General features: G+C 41.9%; 1 protein-coding gene across 1 annotated transcript in view; it reads right to left on the minus strand.

The window, feature by feature from the left end:
- Nucleotides 1-27,000, minus strand: part of PITPNC1 (phosphatidylinositol transfer protein cytoplasmic 1) — a 214,838-nt gene that overhangs the window by 103,286 nt on the left and 84,552 nt on the right. The window contains exons 3-4 of the mRNA XM_061392419.1: nucleotides 15,410-15,498; nucleotides 14,354-14,361 (exon numbers count right to left, since the gene is read on the minus strand). Coding sequence (XP_061248403.1) covers nucleotides 14,354-14,361; nucleotides 15,410-15,498 — 97 coding nt within the window. The remainder of the gene's footprint in view (nucleotides 1-14,353; nucleotides 14,362-15,409; nucleotides 15,499-27,000) is intronic.

Consider the following 27,000-nt stretch of genomic DNA (forward strand, 5'->3'; position numbering starts at 1 on the left):
TTTAATGGCAGAATAATATTCCATTGTATGGATATACCATTTTAAATGTACCCATTCATCAGTTGATGTGCACTTGTGTCCACTCTTTGGTTATTATGAATAATGCTGCCATGGACATTCTTGTAGATGCTTGGTGTGAACATGTCTTTTTGTTTCTCTTGGGTATATACTTAGAGTGGAACCGTTCATCATACGGTTATGTTTAACTTTTTGAGGACCTGCCAGATGCCATGGCTGCACCATTTTGCATTCCCACCAGTCGTGTCCGAGAGTGCCAGGCTCTCCATAACCTTGTCAGCACTTGTAACTGCCCAGTGTTTCTCAATCCCAGGAAGTTCTGGAATAACTTTGGGTCAAAATGATGATCCGAGGTAACCATTCCTCAGTCCAATCTGAGACACACAGACATGACTCAACACTGAGGTAATAATGACAAAACTATGGATACTGTACTATCATCAGGCGCTGTCTCAAGTATTTGGTATATAATAATTCATTTATTCACTCCTTAACCCTCTCATACAACTCTGTGAGGGTCATTTTACAGACAAGAAAACGAAGGCAGGGAAAGGTTGAACAGTATGCCCCAAATCATATATTTACATGATGGCTCTGGAATGGACTAACTCAGGCTGTCTGGCTCTGAGTTCAAGCTCATGACTCCACATCCTGCTGCCTGTTGAGTATTAGGAAGGCACATGAGTGTTTCCATTGGAGTTTAGGTGCTCAGCTGCGGGTAAGGGTGGTTAAGGTCCCTCAGTATGTCCTGTGGCCAATGACAGCAGATAAAACATGTGTGTGTGTGCATCCATCTAATGTTCAGTTCAGTTCAGTTGCTCAGTCATTCTGACTCTTTGTGATCCCGTGGACTGCAGCATGCCAGGCTTCCCTGCCCATCATCAACTCGCGGAGCTAGCTCAAACTCATGTCCATCGAGCCAGTGATGCCATCTAACCATCTAATGATAGATGTGCCTACTTTAAATAAGCCCAAAGAGGCTTATTCAAATAGGAGGCACCCAAAAGATATATTGGGGAAATAATTAATAATTTAAGAAATTTACAGTGGTACTCCTTTAAAATGTCAAAATATCCTAGTACCTTTAAAATACAATCATTTTAAAAAATTCAAATGTCAATATGATGACTTAAGATAACTCCTACTGTGGAAGTGCTCTTATTTTAAAAAATTCTTTTTTGGCCATGTGGCTTGCAGGATCTTAGTTCCCTGACCAGGGACTGAATCCAGGCCATGACAGTGAACACACCAAGTCCTAACCACTGGACCTCCAGGGAACTCCCCTGGAAGTACTTCAAAACTACTTGCCCAGAACCAGGAAGGGCATGAATTCTCAGGTGTGAAAAAAATATTACAGGTGAACAAATGTTCATTACTGCACCGCTGGTCCTATAAAGGACAGGGAAACAACCCCAAAGTCCACCAGTAGAATGCTGGTTAAGTACATTGCCGTGAACTCTGAAGGTTTTTAAAAAGCAAAGAGCAAAACAGAACAACCTCATTTTTGCAAAAAGCGGGGGAAAAAAGCATGTTAGCATATGCACAGAAACAACAGAGGAATAGATATCAAAATATTTTCACAGAGGAGAAAAGTTAAATTATGGGGCCCTTTAATTTTCTGTGATACAGTTTCTTGTAGGACTTGAATTTTATAATAAATATCTACTTTTTCAGTAAGCAGAAAAAAATCAAATCCAATTAAAAAAGTACATAAACACATCCATGATATCCCAAAGTGACTATATTATCTCTAATGGAAGTCACAAGATGACTAAAAATTTTCACTGTTTCAAGTGGTTCCTGTATCACACTTATATGGAGTCTTAGAACGAGGTGGATCTGAGAGGTGATACAGTTCAGTAGTTCAAACCACTTTTTAAATGGCATCGAGTTCTTTCTTCAAATAATATGTTAGGTAAGTATCCGGTGGCTAGTGAGGCATATTCATGGAACTTCCTGGACCAAAAGAAGAAAAGTTTGGAAATCGCTGACTGAGCCCAGTAATACAATGCTTTATTTCTGGTTACCAGCCGAAATTCTTCCATGTCTGACAGCCATCATTTTACAAGGAGGCTTGGAGTCAAGAAAATTAAATGTAAGAGTTGAGACTCTGGCTTGGGGCAGATAAAGTACTTATAGGCTTTTAAAAGATCATTTCCTTTTAGCATTTATCTGGAATTCAATGCATTCCTCTCTGACCATCTTGTTCCGAAACTCTATCAGACTTGATCTTCTCTCTAATGGAACCCCCATGAAGACATTGATTCTCTGGTACTATATTCTGTATTATCATATTAAATATACTCCAAGGCCATAAAGGGAATTTCAGCTTGAGAAGGGATCATTCAAAAAACTGAACTTGCAAATGCCTCGTCCTTTCAATAACAGGAGACTTACGTTCAGATTGTTCCAGTGAACCTAGTGAAATAAGCCTAATGGTTAAGATTTATTATCTTCTAGGAATTCAGAGCTGGAGCCTGTGCTATTTGTAAAACAGCAGACTGTGGGTGGTGAATCTGTATGTAGAGGCAATAGACAACCTAGATTTTAAAGTACCTTTCAACTTTTAAAATTCTTCATTGGAAAGTTTTTACCCTTTCATTTTGACTGAAGATTTGTCCCATAGTTGGAAGGTAATATAAACTCTTCTGTGCATAGAAAATCTTTAATAGACACAACAGTTTCAAGAAGGTGTATGTCTGGCTGTCCCACATCTATTCAGAATCTCAGTCATCCTGCAGGGACTGATATAAATAAAATAAGGGAGATATTTGAGCTTTCTTGGCTGTTCTGGGTTCCCAGGGTCATGTATGACTATACAATCTAGGTGGGTGGCCCTAATGACAGAGTAGTTAGAAAAAAAAATTGCAAAGAAGATAGGTCCAGAAAAATGAGAAGGGGAACCCAAGTGGAGAAAAAAGTAGAAGAACGTTAAAGCAAAGAGAAGGCAAAAAGGAACAGTATGTAAGTAAGACAGATGAGGATGAATTGGAGAGTGGTTTCCCCAATATAGGCTGCATCAAAGAAAAATGTGGCCAAGAGGAGCAGTGGGACCTGAAAGAGAAGTGGGGGAGGGTGAGAGAGAAAGGGGGTGTGTGGAAGGCAGAGCATGGAAGTACAGCAGGAAAACTGCTGTTTGTATTCCAGCCCACAGTGAGGAAACGAACACCAGCCTCTCCGCGGCTTTTCACTAGCCTGCACCCTACACTGAGGCTTCTGTTCATTCATTAGTTCCTCCATTGATGGAGCCCCGTCCCTCTTCTGATATGCTGAGTAACAGCCACTCACTGGAGAAGCAAGGCCAAGAGGGAGAGGGAGCAAATGCATGAATGAAAGTAAGTTTTCTCAATGGGGAATGGTTTGCTGCTGGCGCTTCTATGAAATTGAGGAGGGAAACTAAATTCAGGCTCATTCAATCTACAGTTGGACCTGCCAAGGCAGAAATAAGCAGAGGATGATGGTGAATACCAACAGCTACACATGATAAAGGCAGGACAAGGAGCTAAGGAGCAGGTGGAAAGAAACTGCATGTAAATGAAAAAGAACTGTATGTAAATAAGAGATTGGAACAAATCCGTGACTCCCCATATACAGGCTGGCATACGGCCAGGTAGGAAGCTTTCATATTACAAGCCTTCCCAGTTAAAAATGGTTAACAATCACCCGCTCTTAACCAACTGGGCACATTCCTCACCTAAATACATACTGTCATGTAGTTCAGGGTATCTTAGTGATTAGAAAGGCCGAAAGATGTGGGGACAATTTTGATTCACTTTATTTAACCACTGAAATGTACTACTTCAGTGTATCCATACTTATATGTGTTTAATTTTATTTTTGCAGAAAGAAATCTGCCCACAAAATCTTCCCGGCTGTATTATTCTGATCGTACCAACTTGAACTGAACACAACTCCATAGACATCAATAAACTGTATTAGAAGAGAAATCTGATTTTCAGTATGAGTAGAAAATAGAAAAGAAGGAAAAGAGTATGTCTTAGGGAAGTCTTCTTTGGAAAATGCCTTTCAACAAATATTTTTTCCTTTGGTGATTGTCCTCTGTTAAGTCATTCTTCTGGACCTAGCGATTACCATACTAAGTAAAGTAAGTCAGAGAAAGATAAATATCATATGATACTGCTTACATGTATAATCTAAAACAAAAATAAAAACAAAAAACTTATTTACAAAACAGACTCACAGACACAGAAAACAAAATTATGAGGACTTCCCTGGTGGTGCGGTGGATAACAATAGGCCTGCCAATGCAGAGGACACTGGTTCAATCCCCGGTCTGGGGAGATTCCCCATGCCAAGGAGCAGCTAACCCTGTGTGCCAAACTACTGGGCCTCTGCTCTAGAGTTCGTGAGCCCCAATTACCAAGCCTGCGTGATGCAACTGCTGAAGCCTGAGAGCCTAGAGCCTGTGCTCTGCAACAAGAGAAGCCACCAAAATGAGAAGCCCATGATCCGCAATGAAAAGTAGCCTCCATTCACCATTTCTTTTAGAGAAAGCCCACACAAAAGCAACAAAGACTCAGAGCACTCAAAAGTAAAATAATAAATAAAAATTAAAAAAGAAAACAAAATTATGGTCACCAAAGGGGAAAGGGGGGGATAAATTAGAAGTCTGGAATTAACAGATATACAATAGTATATGTAAAATAGATTAACAACAAGGTTCTACTGTATAGCACAGGGAATTATATTCAATACCTTGTTAATAACCTATAACGGAAAAGAATCTGAAAAAGAATATATATATATATACACACATATATATCAGAATCATTTTGCTGTACACCTGAAAGTAACACAACGTTGTAAGTGAACTATGCTTCAATTTTTTAAAAAATGCAAATAACTTTAAAACCCTACCTTATGGTAAAGAAGCATATTTTAGTTTCTGCTCTCCCCCCACCGCCCCACACCCAAAAGTAGCTGAATCAATTTTTGTACAAAGAAGAGACTGGGAGAGCTAGAGAAAATGGAAATGGGATAAACTGGACAACAACGCTGGTTGTTCCAACGTGCCTGCTTCCCCAGGCGCCAACTGATTGGGGTGCTGAGATGTGGAGACAAGTATGAACCCTGAGCAAGGACTGTAGCATATCTGCGAATAAAGCTGGTTTGTAACGGGGTCACTCGTACAACCAGCTCATTTTCTAAATTGAAATAAATCAGAATGCATAAACTCACTGTCATCCCCATGTACTGCTGCCTTGGCTGTTTGGTCTAACAGAACTGATTTTGCTTGAAAAGGAAACTTGCAGGTTCTGTGTTGCTTGATTCTTCAAAAATCCATTACAGTTGGGAGCTCTTAAAAAAACCTCTGGTGTTTTAGTCACAGTAATCTTTAGACAACATATCAACCCACTAAAATTTAAGAGAAAAGTAACATTGACTGAAATAGAATTAATCCAGTAGTCTATTTCAGTTCAGTTCAGTTCAGTCACTCAGTCGTGTCTGATTCTTTGAGACTAGTCTATTTAGTGGGCACGTAATAGCTCTGACCCTGAGGGAAGCTTCTGGAGAATCTCTAAGTTTTAGAAGACTGGCTTTGCAAAATCCAAGGTCCTATGGACAAATAAGTGTGGGAAGTATTATATACTACGGCTCCCTTTTGGAGATTCACAATGTAGCTATTCTGTAATGACAAGATCTATTAAAATCTGTATAACCAGGTGTTTCCCTTACTTAAATGGCTATGAACCATCTTAGTGGTGGTTATGAATGGTTCTAGACTGTATCCAGCTAAGCTGAAGCTCCAATACTTTGGGCACCTGATGTGAAGACCCAACTCATTGGAAAAGTACCTGATGCTGGGAATATTGAAGGCAAAAGGAGAAGGGGGCGGCAGAGGATGAGATGGTTAGACAGCATCACTGATTGAATGGACATGAATTTGAGCAAACTCTGGGAGATAGTGAAGGACAGAGGAGCCTGGCGTGCTGCAGTCCAAGAGGCCGCAGAGTCGGACATGACTTAGCGACTGAACAACAATAACAATTCTATCTTAGCTTACATAGTAGCTTAGATGGCCAGATTGTCTTCTAATTGCCTTCCAAACAAGACCAATCCCAGGGTTCAGGTATAATAATGTACCTTCCTTAGACTTGTAACTATTTCCTAGTTATGTAATTTTGGGGTTTCTACTACCCTTGGCTGGGACTCAGTGAAAGGTGGGGGTCGAGAAGCTTAAGATGGATGAGAGGACTTGAGAGGAATGTACACACAGCACCCATCAGCTCTTTCATTTACTGGAGAAACTGATGAGGTCAAGATAGAAAGTGAAACTCCTATCCAAGACAGTTTGCTGCTTTCAGAAAAATCCCTCAGTCTCCCTAGTGCTACACCTGGGAAGGTAGGAGCTCATCCTGGGTGACTGATGACCCAATTATGAGTAGCCCAACTCTCTTCCCTGGCTGGACTAACCCAACTTGAACAACTCTATTTCTCATTGTGGCTCAGTGCTATTGGAGGTTCTCATGCAACAGTCATTTCCTACTCCCTGGTCTGTTATAATTGACTTTTTCTACCTCTTCAACTAAATAAGTAAAATGTTGGGTAGCACCGGACAGCCCATTATTATCTTTGGGGAACAGTCAGCCCTTCCAACTAAGAGAAAAGGTGCTTTGCATTTGTCATCACCTCTTCTTCAGATTCTTATTAAAGATGTTTTGGTGGAGTGGGTGGTCACAGTAGCAAAATATATACAGCAACTGTATATTCTAGGTCACGGCTATTGACTTACTATAGGCTTAAGTTTTCAATTTCTTACAAATGAGAAGAAAGTCCTTTTTTCCCCCTGCTTCATTACTACCAAGGTTGAATTGATGCTGCTGAGCTATGTTCATACTCTAGAGTGGCCTTTTTTTAGCCCTAGAAAAACAAAATCGGCCACTTTGGAGAGCAGCCAGTCTCCTCGGGCACCTTCCTCTGTGACTTTATAAACTTCAGAAGAACCGGCAGGTTTTGAAGAACTGGTTAGATGATCTGTCTTCTGGAAAATTGTCGTCATGTCATTCTTTGTTTACTGTATAATTAAGATTTCTTTTTCCTATAACTGAGCTAAAGATATTTTTTTCCACTTCCTGTGCAAACGGCATTTTCACATAATCCTAAACACACACAGTCACTCATAGTGATGAAAAAGCTTTTACGTCTTAATAACTGCGATAATACTGAGGCCCGAGATGACCCTAAAGAGAAAGTTCTCTTGGCTGGATTTCTCACAAATGAGGGCAGCATGAGCTCTCAATAATAGGCTGGGCAGTCAGAAATAAGACCCAGGGGATCCTAGGAATAGACATACACTGCTCTAGACTAATCCTATGAGGAAAGACACCTGTCTGGAGTATTATCAAGAGCCCCTCTGCCTCCCTGAGCAAGGGTGGAGTGTGGTGACTCCAGTTGGGAGTTTGGCTTTGGGGTAGCTTTGCTTTGGGGCACAGACAGGAAATATGGGTCTTGGAATGACATTAAGAAAAGATATTCAGGATTAAAAGATCAGGGGATAAAGAGCCCACTGAAAACGTATTTAAAACAGGGGAAAAGATGAAGACAACTGAAAGCATCTGTCCTAAATCCTGGGAGCAGACCCTGTCATTAGAGAGAAGAGTGGGCTCTTCCTCCCAGGCAGAGAGCGTGAGAACATGGCTGAGTCTTAGTCAGGAGGAGGGAGGCAGCTTCAAAATCAGAACTGCGGGCCTAAAAGTATGCACCTGCAGCCAGAGAGGAAAAAAGCCAGAGATCCTCACTGGGGAGATGGAAAGAAAAGCTGTGCTATATTTGGGATGGAAAATAAAAGTGGACTAGCCGGGAACAATGTTGCTTCCCTATGGGGAACTAAACCCAGACCTTGCCCTGAGACTCAAAGCTACCATGACCTGCCCTCCATGTGTCTGGGCAGCCAGGATCCAGAAAGATCACTTGCCCACTGAGCCTGGAAAGACCAGGTGGTGGACTGAATGTTTGTGCCTTCCCTATATATGTTGAATCCCTAATTCCCAAATGTGATGGTGTTTGGAGGTGGGGCCTTTGGGAGGTAATGGGATTTAGATGAGGTCATAAGGATGGGGCCCTAACGATAGGATTAGTGTCCTTCTAAGAAGGGACCAAAGAGCTTGCTTTCACTCTCTCTCTGCCATATGAGGACACAGCAAGATGCCTGTCAGCAAATCAGCAAGAGAACTCTCATCAGGAAACGAACCAGCTGATATCTTGATAATGAACTTCCCAGACTCCAGATCTATGTAAAATAAATGTCTGTTGTTTAAGCCACCCAGTATACGGTGTTCTGTGATGCAGCCCAGGCAGACTAAGAGCAGGTGTCTGCAGGTGGGGTTCCACTCTCCCCATGGTCCAGCTCAAAGTGCACCTGCTCCATGAAATCTTCCCACCTTTCTCCCAGGCAGAATTTCTCTCTTCTTTGCACAACTCTCTGTTTGCACTTTGACTCTAACACTTAGCCGTAGTCTTCCTTGAAATACTGACAGCTATGTATTAATTTGTTCTCACCTTATTTTCCCCTGCTCAAGTCGCTTCAGTCGTGTCTGACTCTTTGTGACCCCATGGACTGCAGCCTGCCAGGCTCCTCTGACAATGGGATTTTCCAGGCAACAACACTGGAGTGGGTTGCCATTTCCTTCTCCAGGGGATCTTCCTGACTCAGGGATCGAACCTGTGGCTCCTGCAGCTCCTACTCTGCACCATTTAGTCCATTTCACTCCCTGAGCCAATCCTAACTGAGGCAGGAAGTACTAACGTTGTCCTAATGTGTCACTTAATTGGCCCTAACACGAACGTGGCCTGTCAGCTGCAGGATAGCTTCCGGGTTTCAGAATTCTCTCTCCTCTCTTTTCCTTGGTTTATCAATGTGCCCCTGTTCTTATAACCTGAGTTTTGTATATTAGTTTCTGAGACCACTTCTGCCCCACTGTCAGCCCCGCCCCATAACAGGTCTGCCAGATAAACTATGAGATGAGCCCTCTTTTAGGATAAGTATAGCCCATGCAATATTTGAGACATACCAAAAATTTACTTGCTGTTAATCTGAAAATTCAAACAACTGGACATTCTGTATTTCTCCTTGCTAAGCCAGCAACTTTCTCACCCTAGCAGCTCATGACCAAGTAACCTGTGTAAGAGGGGAATGTTGTCTTCTTGCCTGTACATCTTCTTGAGGACCACAGTCCTGTCTATGAAGCTTATGGCCCTACTCCAGGGGCCAGGACTCTCCTTTTCACTCTGTAGTTGCTTGTCTGGCTGGATCCCAGTGCCATTCATTCTGCCTGTTGGTCTGAACCTCTGCCGTGAGCCCAGTTCAGAGCTCACCCAGGTCTGAGCGTCAGCCTGTCCTCTGAGCTGTTGCGATGGCCTGTCCCATTTTGCCTTCAGAAAACTCCATGACTTGCAAATGATTCCCAGGATTTAACTGGAATATCTAACTATTTCCCACCAGACTGTGACTCCCTCAACGGGCCAGGGATTACTGTTTAATGAAACCTAGCATATGGCATGATGCTTTACACATTGTTGGTACTTCATGATACATTACTGTTAATCTAAAGTTAAAAGATGGTGTTATAGGTTAAATTGTGTCCCCCCTAAATATATGTTGAATTCCTAACCCCAGTTCCTCAAAATGTGATCTTATTGGGAATTAGAGTTGTAGCAGATGTAATTAGTTAAGATGAGGTCAAACTGGCATAAGGCAGGTCCTTAATCCAATATGACTGATTCCAAAGAAGAAAGACTTCCCTGGTGGTACAGAAGATAGGAGTCCATCTGTCAATGCAGTGAACACAGGTTCGACCCCTGGTTCAGGAAGATTCCACATGTCACAGAGCAACTAAGCCCATGGGCCACAACTACTGAGCCCGAGCACCTAGAGCCTGTGCTCTTCAACAAGAGAAACCACCACAAGGAGAAGCCAGCACCCTGCAACAGAGAGCTGCCCCCGCCCGCCTCCACTAGACAAAGTCCACACACAGCAACACAGACCCAGTGCAACTAACAGTGAAGAAATACAATTACACAGGATGCTCGGGGCTGGTGCACTGGGATGGCCCAGAGGGATGGTATGGGGAGGAAGGTGGGAGGGGGGTTCAGGATGGGGAACACGTGTACACCCGTGGCGGATTCATGTTGATGTATGACAAAACCAATACAATATTGTAAAGTAATTAGCCTCTAATTAAACTAAATAAATTAAAATAAAAAAAATAAAACAACCTAAGTTAATAATAATAACAAATACAATTATAAAAAAGAAGAGAGACACACAGCCAAGAGGATGCTAGCTAAGACACGGTCACACAGAGGGAAGACAGCTATGTGAAAATGGAGGCAGAGATTGGAGTCGTGCTTCCACAAGCCGAGGAATGCCAGAGGCCACCAGAAGTTAATAAGAGACAAAGAAGGACTCCTTCCCTACAGGTTGGAGAGGGAGCACTGCCTTGCTGACAACTTGATTCAGACTTCTAGTCTTCAGAACTGTTATAAATTTCTCTTGTTTTAAGTGACCCAATTTGTGATACTTTGCTACGACAGCTCTAGGGAACTACCTTAAGGATTACATTATGGACCCAAAAAATGAGAGTCTAGAAGAAATCAAATAATACTAGAGAGTTAGAAGGGGCTGACTATGAGATTATACAACTATAACTTCTTTATGCGTTGTCTCCAAATTTCCTCAAACAGAAACATCATAATTTGTGTTCCTTTAAAAATCTGAACCATATGATTAGAACTGCATGAGTACTGTGGGTCAGAGGTTGGGCAGAAGTAAAGGCTATGAGTCCCTCAGAAATCCTCCGTGGTCTGCACAGAGGTGGGCACAAGAGACCAAGATCCACGGTGAGAGAAACTGGCAAGAAAGGTTTGGGAGGTATATCCCTGTGGGGTGGCTTTGTCAGGAACCACGGTTTCCATTCTGTTGCCTTCTGTTTTCAGAACCTCAGTACTTTAATATACACACTTAAAAAATGAAGACAATATCACTAAACATTTTTCATACTTCATTTCTTTGTTAATTATTCCCACATTTCATTAGCAGTGTCATGAGTTTATGAAGAATAAGTGCTACTGGTTGGGTCAAGCCAGAGTGACCAAATTCTAAGGCAGCAAATAACTATCTCTGTGTAGTTATAGGGACAAGAATTCTCTTGGCCTTGCAACTATGGATTACATTTCAAATGAGAAGTCCATGCACAAGCTTTTGGAGATGTAGGAAGTGGAATAACACCAGCTACCAATCAAATCAAATCAAATCTTAGACAATCCTAATGAGCCCAGTCTGCACTGAGACACACCAAGATATAGTCCAATTTATTTGTCCATAGAACTTCCACGGACCTTTCATTCTAGCACTGTATGATATATGATAATTTGTGCATCTTCAGTCATGTCCAACTCTTTGCAACCCTATGAACTACAGCCTGCCAGGCTCCTCTGTCCATGGGATTTTCCAGGCAAGAATACTGGAGTAGGTTATAATTTCCTGCTCCAAGGGATTTTCCTGACACAGGGATAGAACCTACGTCTCCTGCATTGGTAGGCAGGTTATTTACCACTGCGTCACCTGGGAAGCCCCATGTTATATAATAATAATGATGTTTATGGCACCCCACTCCAGTACTCTTGCCTGGAAACTCCCATGGATGGAGGAGCCTGGTGGGCTGCAGTACATGGGGTTGTGAAGAATCAGACACAACTGAGCGACTTCACTTTCACTTTTCACTTTCATGCATTGGAGAAGGAAATGGCAACCCACTCCAGCGTTCTTGCCTGGAGAATCCCAAGGATGGAGGAGCCTGGTAGGCTGCCATCTACGGGGTCGCACAGAGTCAGACACGACTGAAGTGACTTAGCAGCGGCAGCAGCAGTGAGTAGTCACCATGCACCAAGGACTAGGCTGAGAGTTCATATGGATTATTTGATAAAATCTTCCTATCACCCTCATGAGACAGGAAAGAGAGACTTAAAAGGAATTAATCTGCACAACTGTTAAAAGGAGGCAGGATTCAAAAGTATCCAAAGTCTTCCTCTTGAAGACCGTACAATTGATGGCACTGGGAGTCCTGCTGGCGGGGAACCATTTAATTTCCTGCTCTTTACAGGCAATATGCTAACAGTCTTCCATCTGCTAGATCAGGGGTTGATAAACTATAGCCTGGGGACCAAATATGGCCTGCTGCCTGGGCAAATATGCCCATGCCTATATCTCTACATATAGTCTCTGGCTGCTTTCTCAAGGACAGAGACTGTTCAGCCCACAGACAGAAAGCATTTACTATATGACTCTTTACAGAAAAAGTTTTCTGATCACTGTGTTAGATCACTGAATTGTTTTATTAATACTAACAGATCTATTAAAAAGGGATTATCTCAGTTTCAGAGATGAAGAAACTTAGGTTCACAGAAGTTAAGCTCTTGTTCTAGAACAGTGTTTCTCTGATTTCCAAAACATAAAAGTTATATTTTTCCATAGAATTGCCTTTTGTCTGCCAAAGATTGGAGATGGTGCTAAATGTGTATTCCTCCATTTCATGAAAGAAAAGACATTTTAATATCCAAGAATGAGCATTCTAATTACCAACAGTTCTTTTAGTGGAATAAATTTAATTTTATGAAAAGCTTTTTCTCACCCCATTTTGTAAAGGGTGGGTGAGAGTGCAGTCATGGACCAGCATGAGTTCAAGAACTGGCAATTGAGGGTGACTTCCTTAAGAAATTCATCTAGTAAGTGGCAGAGCCAGAGGTCTCAAAACAGGTGACACTTTCGTATCTGTTGGGACTGTCCATCTACCTCTGACCCATGCATTTCTTCTGTCTTCACTAGAGCGGGGAACCATGCTCACGCCAAGGGAGTCATGCATCATTTTTCTCCATGTCTTTCTTACCATCTCTCTTTCCTCTGGCTGATTTTTGTTTGTTTTTGTTTTTGGCTGTACTACACTGCATGTAAGATCTTACTCCCCCATCCAGGGATGTGTGGAAGTGTAGGGTCTTAACCACTGGATTGTCAGGGAAATCTCAACCTTTGGCTGTTTTGATTAAAACTAAACACTCAGGACTTCCCTGGTGGTCTAGTGGTTAAGAATCCTCCTGCCACTGCAAGGGACATGGACTTGATCCCTGGTCCGGGAAGATTCCCACATGCCTTGGGGCAACTAAGCCCCTGTGCCACAAGTACCAAAGCCTTTGCTGTACAGCCCGTGCTCCACGACAAGAGCAGCCCCCGCAGTGAGAAGCCTGTGCGCCGCAACTAGAGAGCAGCCCTCACTCTCCACAACTAGAGAAAGCCTGAAAGCAGCCAATGAAGACCCAGCACAGCCAAAAATAAGATAAATAAGAAAATATGAATCTTTAAAAGAGACTCAGTCTTTTTAAAATTAAAGTAAAAAATACTCAGTCTTTGTTCTTTAATAAAACAAATAAAAAATAACCCCCTGCTTAATTTTTATCTTGCTTTTCCCCACTTTTTAAACTTTTTATTTTGTATTGGGGTATAACTGATTAATAATGTTACAATTTCAGGTGAACAGTGAAGGGACTCAGCTGTACATACACATGGATCCATTCTCCCCTAATCTCCCATCCCATCCAGCCTGCCACATAACATTGAGGAGAGCTCCATGTGCTATACAGGAGGTCCTTGTTGGTTATCCATTTTAAATATAGCAGTGTGAACACTCTGAAACCTGACTGAGCTCAGTTAACCATTTTCTTTTTATGACAGTCTGATCTGTTTGCCATTGAGGAAAATGATCCATATGAAAATACCAACACAATGACATTACAGACTTCTTTTTTAGTGTAAGCCACGATGCTAGAGGCTCTTAGGACAGGAAGAAATTAAATGACTTTATCAAGCCACTGAGACTGTCCAATCTGAGTAAAATAGTTTGAATGTATGTCTTTCTAGTTTCAAGGTCTTTCTATAAGGGATCAGATCACAGACTATAAGGAAAAGCCTCGCCCTCCATCGATAATTACCATCATCTCTTTAATACCACATTGCTAGAAATTGTTCTATTATCGTGAACTACCACAAGTAGAGCAGTCAAGCTATTTAAAAATACAAGCAAAAGTTAATAATGTAAAGTGACTATGAAGGCATTTTAAATTACATTCATATTCTTGAACAAATGAGAACATTCAAATTATTGCACTGTATATAACTATATAATGGCATATATTTAAATATTTCTGATTCTGAATTATTCCTCTATTTTTTAAATTACATTAATAAGATGAGAAGTACAAGGGAAGTTCCAATTACTCCTCTGATCTTAGGCTGAATATTTTTAAATGATTAAATGAAACTTACTGTGTATTCTGGTCCCAGACGTTCATTTGGGCAAGACGGAAAAGAAAAAAAAGAAAATGATGATTAAGACCACACTTATATCCAATATAAAGCCACAGAACTAACAAATATTGCTGAATTATAATTATCAAAACTGTGGCAAAGAAACCTTCTGAGAATTAAACTTTCATAAACACTAAGTGTCTCCATGTTTGCTCTTGAAACTCTTTCATATGATACTTCTGCGGTTGGGTAGATAAGGAGTGTAAGACAAGATTCAATTAGCCTATAGGTTTGTGGCTAATTAAAAACTAAAGAGTTGGCCTTAGAAAAGCAGAATTAAAGACTAATAATTCCAGTAGAGCATTTCATTAACCACAAAGGAAATCTTTTAAGTGGAAAAGCAGCTTTTAAAACCAATAAAAATAGCTTGTTAGGCTGATATTCAAATGGGACCTTGAATTTTCATGTGTTTGAGATCAGGAACCAAACCTTTTAAATTTTTTGGCCAGTTTTTAGCTCAGTATCAACATTTTGAGTGTCGTTATTACTCCACTACAAGTTGAGGAGGAAACTGATTTTCATATTATCTGATTGCAAAGGAAGTGGTTTGGAGCAGAGGGACCCAACAGAACCTTTTATATAAATTATAAAAATAGTCAAGTTTTGTTCTGTGTGTGTGTGAGGGGGAGGGTGTCTGTAAAGCAAAGAAGTCAAAATAAACAACTTGATTGTGAACAAACCACACCTTAAAATTACTTAGGGATTATTGAGAAAAGAAGGAGAAATAAGGATAATGAAACCTCTAGAAATGTCACTAAGTAGAGCTTCCTTTTTCTTCTCTATATGCTATTTACAATGATCACTTCAAGAAGGAAGATAGAATGGTTTAGCTTAACCCCTACAACCTCCTGCTAGGAAGAGTGTTGACTTAAAAGTATGGAGACAAAGGGTCAGGGAGCTGTCACAGGGCTCCTGTGAGTCCCTGCTGGGATAATCCATGCTCAATCAGTGAATCTGAATCCCCCTATGTCCTTGCATGGATGCTTGTAACATATTGGGTGTACAAGGACTTACCCGTAATTGTGTAGGGATAATAGTTCCACGCCTTCTCTGTTACATAAAATATTTTGGGAACAACAGCTCTAGCCCAACTAGGCAGTTTGCTAGGAGGAAAGAAAGAAAACGACAATTAGAGTCTGTCCAGTGCCTCACCCTGCTACCATATCTTTCCAGAGAAACTGACTGCTAGAGAAATCAGAGGACTTTTATTTCTGCTCTTCTCTCCACAGCAACTTGGTCCCTATCTCCCTGGTCTTCATCACGGTTAAGCTGTCCTCTGTTGGTATTAGTATTTAGGCCACGTAGGATGACCATAGACAATAGAAGGCAGGAAAGAGGTTCAGAACAGATTGGTTCCCCAGAAGGAACCAACACTGCCAATACCTTGATTTCAGACTTCTGACCTCCATCCTGGGAGAGGATTAACGTGTGTTGTCTTAAAGCCATCCAGTTCACCGCATTTGTTACTGCAGCCCCAGGAAACTAAGGAAACGACAGAGCCATTTCTCTGGAACAGGGACCCGGGCAGCCATTTGCAAAAAACATTCTCAAAACAAGGAAAACCCTAGGGCACAGGTCCCAAGACCATTAGTAACCGAGGACTAATTAAGTTTTGCTTTGCTTCATTCTGTTTTCCTTCTGAGGCAAACTTCACAGCTTTCTGCAGGCCCAGAAAATTCCTTATATATTCCTGTAATATGTTTGCATGATTTCACTGCCCCCCGCACTCTACTCTGGGGCTTTCTGTTTTTCCGGCTGCTACTATCTGGTTTTTCTCCTGTGCTGGTGCCCACAGCTAAGTGTCTGGGACACCAACGTCTAGCAGTACGTCAGACCCAGAGAGAGGACGCAGACTCTTGGCAGTTGACAATAAAAAACATCAAGAAGCAGTTGTGAATTGCAGGCTGATCTAGCTAAGAGAGTGGGGACCCCAAGGTAACAAACCCCATATCCCCTTCTTGGACACGGGGTTTAAATGACATCCAGAGCCAGTAAAATACTGTGCACCTTGTATGTCTTCCCAAATTGCTTCTCTTCTTTCTGACAGTACCCAGGACCTGCTTTTTAAAACACAAATACATATCTCTGATGGTTGGCCAGACCTAACTCAAAGAAAGCTCTGAGCCGTTTATCATGGTTAAAATAAATGGGGAAATCAGAGGCCCCCCCTGAAGCCGGGTGGGCATCAGTTGAAGGACACTGTTCATAGGTGCGCTGTGAGAGGCATGCAGAGCAGTATTATAATTCACAGGCGAGTTCTTTTTGCTGCTGTAATGCAGAATGTCTCACTCTCATAAAATCGTTTCTGCAGTAAATGCTCATTTACCTTCCCTTTGCTCCACTAGGAAGGAAGAGACGTGCTTCCCAACAGAGGATTTTATAGCGTTTGCCTAGGATTTATTCTTTCAGTCACTGAAGCTGGAGGGTAACTGGGATTGATGTTGAGAGTGGGAAAGTAGCGCTGGGCTGGCTTGTGGGAAGTGGTCACGATCACCAGGTCCCCGGGTCCCCTCCTGCTTGCCTCCACACACCAGTGTGATATGCCATTGTGTCAATCAAGGAGATGTTGATTCTACTCATAGGCAAATTGGTTTCTCGTGCTTTCAATGGATTGAAATGGGATTGTAGAAGCTCCCCACGGTAAGCTAGGCATTGTTCAGCTTAGACCAAGTACTTTTGTCTCCCTTCAAGCGTTAGAAACCATTCTCCACTGTTCTGTCTACACTGCACACCCCCCACACCCCGGACTCATCAGCCTCTTGATAGTACTTTGGGGTCCAAGTCTTCCTCCCTTCATAACTCATTCCCTGTATCATTTAAAAAGCCTCCCAGCAGAACCATATTCCTAAGCAACAATCATTTTCTGGAAGGAAGATGACAAACACCAGTCATTTTCCATTCATGTTGAGACTTGTCCTATTTGTAAATGATCAGGACTACAGGCTGTAGAATCTTTATCTTAGCTGTCTCATCTGCCAACGCGTGCAGAATATGCCACACTATCATCAAAAACCCTTTCTAAGGCACCCTAAAACAACATTTAGCCAAGATGGCTGATATGATTTTATGTGACTCTTCTACATAGTCTGGGAAGCAGGCCCTTCTGGAATAAGCCATTTATTAGGGCAGGCACAGGAGGCATTGGAACAAATTCCACGATATGTCATTTAAATATTTTTAAGCCTACTACAGACCTTCTCTTAGCCCCTGACTTCCCCAGAGCACATCATTACTCAAATCGTTTTTGTCTGAGAAAGTAAAATTCATTTTTCCCTGCAGCAATGATTTATCAGGGCTGCAAAGGAAATGGAATTAAATTAGACTCCACTGCTGCTGTCACTTTTATGATGTATACTGCCACACAGCCTACAATTCCAAGGAGAAGCCTGTCACTCAAACTTGCTACCTGGCGTCAAACAAGAATCTCTCTGCTTGAATCACATTCTGTTCGTCTACTGGCAGAGATCAAACCCCCCAAAATCATCTCACCATGGCTCAGGCTTGAGACACTGAGTAAAAACACAAAACTCTAAAATACTGCATTTCTCTAAAACCTTTTCCATGTCTCCCAAGGATAGACTTTTTATATTGTTTCATTTCTTATATCTTTATTTTGCATGCAATAGAACATATCAATGACAGCCAAGTGGTCAACTCGCCCCGGGTTACACGGGACTGTCCTGGTTTTAGCAGTGAAAGGTCCTACATGTCAAATTCCTTGATCATGAGCAAAATGGGAAGCTGGTCATTCCAGAGCAGTGGTTCTCATTTCAACAGGAAAGAGGTGAGGGAATTTCCCCCGCCAGGGGCTATTTGGCAAAGTCTGGAGACATCCCCAGTCGTGAGAGCTGGGGGGTGGGGATGGGGAGCGATGCTGGCCTGGCATCTAGTAGGAAGAGGCCAAGGATGCCCCAAGGCAGGCATAATCTGAATTTGCCTCAGGTTAAGAATGTTTATCTACTTCATAAAGAGTTTTTGGAACTGAATCCTAAACCATCTCTCCCTTCTATGGTTTTACAATCCAGATTATCACCAAATTCTCCAGCATATCTAACCTCATTTTGCAATTTATGTTCATTTGGGAATATTTTTTGGCTTCAGGGGTTCTTGAACACCATCAGGCCAAATGTGGTCCAAATGGAGTCTAATTTCATTTTCTCAACAGGGGTCAGAATTATGACAGTCTCAACTAGACACTTTGAACTTAAACATTCCGGGCAGGGAGTCCTTCTGAGTTCACAAAATAACAGTGCTTTGGGAAGAACTTCCTGGGGTCCAGTGGTTGGGATTCAGCATGTTCACTGCCAGGCCTGGGTTCAATCCCTGGTTGGAGAACTGAGATCTTGAAAGTCACGTGATGCAGCCAAAACCCCCACCCCAAAACCAACCAACACACAAACAAAAAAACTGTGCATCACACAAGATTTTCTGCCGAACCGCATATCTGAAACTAGCCACTATCTATGCTAAGATTAGGCTCAAAGAACTGCAGTTCATTTAAGTGACTTTTAAAAAATAATTTTATTTATTTATGGTTGCACTGGGTCTTCACTGCTGCTTGCGGGCTTTCTCTAGTTGCAGTAAGCCAGGGCTCCTCTTCGTTATGGCTGCTCTTGTGGTGGAGCGCAGGCTCTAGGCTCGCTGCTTCAGTAGCTGTGACGCACCAGCTTAGTTGTGATGCGGCATGTGGATTCTTCCTGGACCAGCAATCGAACCCATGTCCCCTGCATTGGCACGTGGATTCTTATCCACTCTACCATCAGGGAAGTCCCATTTAAGTGTTTCTTAAAAGGTCTTAGCTACCTTCATTTCCCACTGGTCCAAGATGGATATTCTGATCTTCTCTTTTTTGTGCCCAAATCTGACATTTAACAGTCATTTGATAATAATCAATTGTCCTTCTCCAGTTGTGTATACAGTGATTTCTGAGGTCTTTAAATTTCTTTTCCGCTGCTATGACTTACTCATTTGCTCCTTAATGCATTGGTTTCTGGCTGGTCTTTTCGTTCTGATCTTAATGTAATTCTTTATACTGTAGCAAAGAGATGAACAGAGTTTCTGGACTACAGCCATTACCTGTGGGAGATAAGGCTGCTGGGGCATCACCCACAGAAGTTCCTTGAACTTGGACACTGCTGCCACTCTTCCTATAAAAGGACGGTATGTTCTGGATTCTGGGAAAAGAAGCCTACCTTGTGTCAGTTCTTGGAAGGCTCCGTGTGTGAACAGTGGGAGGCTAACGTGGCAGGGGTGCTGGGGAGCACCTAGGGGAGTCGACCACATGTGTCGGCATCACTGGGTAGGAGCGTGGCAGAATCACGGTGGAAACTGCTTGACAGAATGACCCTGAAGACCCCAACCAGGCCGAGACATCCCGCTTCTGTGGCTTTTCCATGGGCGTAATCAAAGGGACAGAAGGCATGGGGCCCGGCAGCATGAGAATGCCTGATGTGTTCTTAAGGATTGAGATGGGGACCAAATGAAGAGCGTGGACTGAAAGGTACGTCTGAAAAAGGGCCCTCACGTGTTCTATTTTTTCTAATGTATATTAAAAATACTATTAATTTATTTAATATTATATGCAATAGACATGAATTGAATATTTAGGATATATGACTAAGCATTCTAAAATATATTATGTTCTTATACAGATGGCTATTGTGTACTGCCTGTTACCCATAACTAGAATGCAAGTCACACCAGGGTACAGATCTTTGTCCTCTTCACTGCTGCTCCCCCAGCCAGCACCTAAAATGATGACTGGCACACAGCAGGTGCTTAATAAATATTCTCTGAATTAATGAAGATCATCTCTGGATATTCAGAAATCAATAATAACCATGAGGAGTCTTTCAAAATAGCGTGGGAATAAGCTCTTAGGTCAGAATCTCTGGCTCCAACACTTCCTCTATGACCTGTTGCCTGGGCAGTGGGCTCTCCCACTGCCACATGAACTGTGGCTCTAGGCTCTTACTTTGGGGGAAGATCTGGGAGAACAGGAAGAAAAAATGAGAAAGAAAGACCCAAGCCACAGCATCAAGGCTCTACCAATGAGCTGGTAGGTAAAGTGACCATCTGGTGGCTTTGCTTATCCAGGTAAACAAGATTCATGGCATAGGGAAGCTGTCCCCTTTTCTACCCAGAGCCACTAGAAGCCAGGAGAGGTTGCCCTGGAAGGCAAGAGCCATGTAGTGGGAGAAAGGTCTTCGCCATGCAAATCATTTCAGGCATTAGGCGGAATCACCGTTAGAAGCTGGCAACCCTCCCTGACTGGCAGCTGCCAGCACAGCCTAATTAATCCAGCAGCCATAGTGGAGAAGAACATGACACTTCATGACTGATAAACAAGCCTAAAAATAGGCTCCATCTTTTCTCCAATTCCCCTCCGCCCCCATCTGCTTCTCTCGTGAGTTTCAGTGAGAGGGGACCGGAGTGAAGCTAGGAATGAGGTGAAAATGAAAGGGGACAAAAGAAAAGCTCCATCCTCGTAAGATTCTGGATGACAGGTTTTATTTAGAATCACTATTCCAGATTTGTATCTTGACTCTTTTCCCCAGATGCCAGTTGAAATCAGGATTTTTGCAGACAAGCCAAGAAACACCACTTATTTGGTTGACTGAACTGGACTGAAGGCCCAAGGACAACCACCAGATGTACTAATGTATTAGTACTAATGTAATGTTCTAAATGCATTAGGGCAGCCACCCAAATGTACTGCGCACAACAGTGTATAAGACACTATAGGAAGGGCCAGAGAATGGAGTAACCCCACAATCCAGGGAGCTAAGCGACAAGAACTAAAAGGATAAATGGCATTTGAAAAAGACACTACACTCAATTTAAAAATGGGCAAAGGATTTCAATAGACATGTCTTCGAAGAAGACATATAAATGGCTAATGAGCACATGAAAAGATGCTCAATATCATTAGTCATTAGGAAAATGCCAATCAAAACCCAAACAAGATACCACTTCAAACCCACTAGGATGGCTGTAATCAAAAAGACAGACAATAACAAGTGTTGGTGATTATGCAGAGAAATTGGAACCCTCATACATTGCTGGAGGGAGTATAAAATAGTACAGTCACTTTGGAAAACAGTCTGGAAGTCCCTCTCCCCACTCACTAGCAGCCAGGCTTGACCTGGGAACTCAGTGGGATATTTATACCTGGAATTTTATTTTATTTGGCCATACTGTGCATCTTGTCAGAGAAGGCAATGGCACCCCACTCCAGTATTCTTGCCTGGAGAATCCCAGGGATGGGGGAGCCTGGTGGGCTGCTGTCTATGGGGTCGCACAGAGTCAGACACGACTGAAGTGACTTAGCAGCAGCAGCAGTGCATCTTGTGGGATCTCAGTTCACCAACCAGGGATTGAACCTGGTCCATGGCAGTGAAAGCCTAGAATCCTAACCACTAGACCACCAGAGTTATTCCCTATGTTTGGCATTTTAGAACAAAGGCTAGAAAGAAAAAATGGACAGCTCAGGCCTACCCACGGCAGCCATGATGGTAATGGCAAAATGAAAAGGTCAGTTTCACTGAAGATGGTTCATCATTGTTGTTCTCGGCTTCTTGGAGCTGCCCTGACCTGATAGCTATCCAATCTCAAGCTTCCAGATAATTCTGTGGACCACTAACATCCTTCCATGAAATGTCCTTTCTGATCAAGAGAGACCTGGGGAGGAGGCCCTGATGACACAGCCATTGAGTACTTCCAGTGCTCCAGATAGTTGCTCTGGGTAATAAATCGATAAAGCAGTTTCTGAATGTGATTTGCCTTGCCATACAAATTGATGTAAAGAAGGGAATCTATTACTTTTGCCAGATCATGAGTTCAGGTCCATAGCACATTGATATTTCTGAGCACCGGAACAACTTAGTAACTTCCAGTCCAACTTTTAGAACCCACTTACCTGTGGTCAGTGAGGGGGTCCACAACACGCTGCAGTGACATCAGCATTATTTTGAGCTGAAGACATTTGAGAATCCAACAGTTGCAGGAAGACATTATTTCTGAATTCTGCTTATCCTCATAAAAACAGAGCCTCCCAAAAGAATTCAACTGTTATAAATCCCCTCTCCAGGAGTTTTGCAACCAGAGAAGATTGACTCCTATCACCAGAGACAAGAAGTAAGCACCAGGACAAGAAAGCACCTAAACAGACATTGTCACAAAGCTATCTTCTCTCTCCTGTTCTCCTGAGGCCCCATTTATTTTTCATACAAGACACTTCTTTTCCCATAAGTCCCTTTTCTCTCCCTCCCCTATTAAAATGGTATATAAGCCCCAAATTCTAACCACTCCTTTGAGTCATATTTTTCTGGATGCTCTTGCCTGTGTACATGGATAAAAACGTATCTTTTCTCCTGTTAATCTATCAGTTTCAGTTTAATTTGCAGGACCCGAACCATCAATATGAAATGGATTACAAACAGCTGAGAAAAGAGAATTGAAAGGCCAAGGAGAAAAGGAAATTCCCATTTGAATGCAGAGTTCCAAAGAATAGCAAGGAGAGATAAGAAAGCCTTTCTAAGTGAACAATGCAAAGAAATAGAGGAAAACAACAGAATGGGAAAGACTAGAGATCTCTTCAAGAAAATTAGAGATACCAAGGGAACATTTCATGCAAAGATAGGCACAATAAAAGAAAGAAACAGTTTGGACCTAACAGAAGCAGAAGATATTAAGAAGAGGTGGCAAGAATAAACAGAAGAACTGTACAAAAAAAGGTCTTAATGACTCAGATAATCATGATGGTGTGATCACTCACTGAGAGTCAGACATCCTGGAATGCATCTTGGAAGTCAAGTGGGCCTTAGGAAGCATCACTACGAACAAAGCTAGCAGAGGTGATGAAATTCCAGCTGAGCTATTTCAAATCATAAAAGACGACGCTGTTAAAGTGCTGTAGAAGGGAAGGGCAATCCACTCCAGTGTTCTTGCCTGGAGAATCCCACGGATGGAGGGGCCTGGAGGGCTACTGTCCATGGGGTTGCACACAGTTGGACACAACTGAAGTGACCTAGCACAATATGCCAGCAAATCTGGAAAACTCAGTAGCGGCCACAGGATTGGAAAAGGTCAGTTTTCATTCCAATGCCAAAGAATGTTCAAACTACCGCAAAATTGTACTCATTTCAAGTGCTAGCAAGGTCATGCTCAAAATCCTACAAGCTACGTTTCAACAGTACGTGAACTGAGAACCTCCAGATATACAACCTGGATTTAGAAAAGGCAGAGGAACCAGAGATCAAATTGCCAACATCCACTGGATCATAGAAAAAGCAAGAGAATTCCAGAAAAACATCTACTTTTGCTTCATTGACTAGGCTAAAGCCTTTGACTGTGTGGATCACAACAAACTGTGGCAAATTCTTAAAGAGATGGGAATACCATACCACCTTACCTGCCTCCTGAGAAATCTGTATGCAGGTCAAGAAGCATCAGTTAGAACCAGACATGGAACAACAGATTGGTTCAAAATTGGGAAAGGAGTGCATCAAGGCTGTGTATTGTCACCCTGTTTATTTAACTTATATGCAGAGTACATCAAGCAAAATGCCAGGCTGGATGAAGCAAAAGCTGGAATCAAGATTGCTGGGAGAAATATCAATAACCTCAGATATGCAGATGATACCACCCTTATGGCAGAAAATGAAGAGGAAATAAAAAGCCTCTTGAGGAAGGTGAAATAGGAGAGTGAAAAAGTTGGCTTAAAAGTCAACATTTAAAAACTAAGATCAAGGCATCTGCTCTCATCACTTCAGGGCATATAGATGGGGAAACAATACAAACAGTGACAGATTTTATTTTCTTGGGCTCCAAAATCACTGCGGATGGTGACTGCAGCCACGAAATTAAAAGACGCTTGCTCCTTGGAAGAAAAGCTATGACAGACCTAGACAGCGTATTAAAAAGCAGAGACATTACTTTGCTGACAAAGGTTCGTCTGGTCAAAGCTATGGTTTTTTCAATAGACATGTATGGATGTAAGAGTTGGACCATAAAGTAAGCTTAGCGTCCAAGAACTGATGCCTTCAAACCGTGGTGTTGGAAACGACTCCTGAGTCCCTTGGACTGCAAGGAAATTGAACCAGTCAATCCTAAAGAAATCAACCCTTAATATTCACTGGAAGGACTGATGCTGAAGCTGAAGCTCCAATACTTTGGCCACCTGATTCGAAGAACTGACTCACTGGAAAAGACCCTGATGCTGGGAAAGACTGAAGGCAGGAGGAGAAGGGGACGACAGTGGATGAGATGTTTGGATGGCACCAAACATTACCAACTCAATGTCCATCACCAACTCAATGGACATGAGTTTGAGCAAGTTCCAGGAGACAGTAAAGAACACGGAAGCCTGGTGTGCTGCAGTCCATGGGGTCGCAAGGAGTCAAGACGTGACTGAGCGACTGAACAACAAAAAGTGGATGGAAGAAAAGTTTTTCCTCCTTGACACCACTCATAAGATGGACAGCTGGACTTACAAATAATGAAATCAGTTGACCTAGGCCCTACTTTGATCAGAATACAAGGACCATGTCTTACTTATTAAGAGATTCTTAATACCAGAACAATTTGTTACATATTGTCAATTTCAATAAATATTCAATTAATGAATTACAATTATAAAGCAGCCTCACCATAATGAGAGTCCCAAGATCTCTGCATGCAGGATATGTGTTAGCCTGAGGTGGGTTAACTCTAGTTCGTAACTACAAAGTAGTGAAAAGTGTTCGTTGCTCAGTCATGTCCTATTCTTTGAGACCCTGTGGACTGTAGCCCGCCAGGTTCCTCTGTCCATGGGATTTCCCAGGCAAGAATACTGGAGTGGGTTGCCATTTCCTCCTCCAGGGGATCTTCCCGACCCAGGGATTGAACTTGGCTCTCCTCCATTGCACATGGATTCTTTACAGTCTGAGCCACCAGGGAAGACAGTTTACTTTTATGATTACGAAAATAGGTATTTTATAGTTATGTCAAGCATCAATTTTTTTCTTTTTTGTTACTAAACCATAATCTTCCTGGTTCTGAGATAAAATAACGGACTTACTTAGATTTGTGCAAAAGGAGCTAAAAGTACTTTTTCCTGTGCTTTGTTGGTTACTCATTTATGTATGCTGGAGGAGAGTTGGAGTAATGTCTGAAACATACTTCAAGCGTAGAAAATTAGGATTCAAAAGGATCTGAAATGCTATTTTAACTGCCTACTTGATGTCTGAAACTGCCTGAGAAGTGAGTACTCTACTATGCTCAAACACTCCCAGCAACAGCACAATGTACTATATAAATCACCCTACTATGTTTTCTGATGGCTTGAATACTTAGATTTCTTCCTTAAACTGAGCCTAAATCTTTCTCCTGGCATTCTCACCCACTGGTCTTAGTCTAATTGGTCCTCTTGAGGTCATACAGAATACATGGGTGTAATTATTCTTCCACCTGATCACACCATGATATGCCCTAATATAGCTTTTCCAGGTTAAATGTCCTTGGCTTCATCCAGTATTCTTCACATCACTGGGGTTTCTAATCCTAAGATTCATATGAAGAATTTTGGAAAAGTTCAGTAAGTAGGAGAGACTTACCCTACCAGACATCAAGACTATTTATAAAGCTATAGTAACTGGGAATTTTAGGATTATATCCTTAAATTCTATCTAAAAACAACCTTGTTGGCATTTTAATTAGATCTACTTTAAATTTATAACAGACCTGAAAATTGATTGGAACTTTATAATGCAGCATGTCCCATTCATGAATACTCTCATTTGTGCAGGTTTTTAAAAAAATGTCCTCTGTTAATTGTTCATATTTTCTCCAAAAAGATTTTGTGTATCTGTAGATTTTTTTACTGGGTACCTTAAGTTTCCTTTTCTCTTATAAACGGAATTTTTAAAACTTATTTTTTCCACTTATTGCTCCCATTGTGTAATAGTGCTATTGATTTTTCTATTATGAATTTTATACCCAGCAATCTTGTCAAATTCTCATATTAATATTAATGAACAAAATCTGATCAAGTCATGAATTATTATTACTATTATGCTGCTAAGGCTCTTCAGTCATGTCCAACTCTGTCCCATAGATGGCAGCCCACCAGGCTCTGCCCTCCCTGGGATTCTCTAGGCAAGAACACTGGAGTGGGTTGCCATTTCCTTCTCCAATGCATGAAAGTGAAAAATGAAAGTGAAGTCGCTCAGTCCTGTCCGACTCTATGTGACCCCATAGACAGCAGCCTACCAGGTTCCTCTGTCCATGGGATTTTCCAGGCAAGAGTACTATACTCTGAAGTATTTGATTAGCTAAAGTTTCATGTAGGATTTTCATGTCTACATTCTTAATTGAAATTGATCTGTTAAGTTTCTCTTTGTAATGTTATTGCTCAGTTTTGTTATCAAGATTCATGTAGTAGGCACTACTTGTTGCCTTCTCAGCCATCACCATGTGTTCCTCATCCCCTTTCTTAGAAACACCTTGAATATCTTACCCTTTTTAATCATGGAGGAAAATCTCACATCTCATTGGCTGAACTAGGTTACATGTCATCCCTAGCTGCAAAGGTGGCTGGGAAATTAAGTATCTTATCTGACATTTTC

The sequence above is a fragment of the Bos javanicus genome, chromosome 19 (assembly GCF_032452875.1).
Source record: "Bos javanicus breed banteng chromosome 19, ARS-OSU_banteng_1.0, whole genome shotgun sequence".
NCBI classification, from domain to species: domain Eukaryota; kingdom Metazoa; phylum Chordata; class Mammalia; order Artiodactyla; family Bovidae; genus Bos; species Bos javanicus.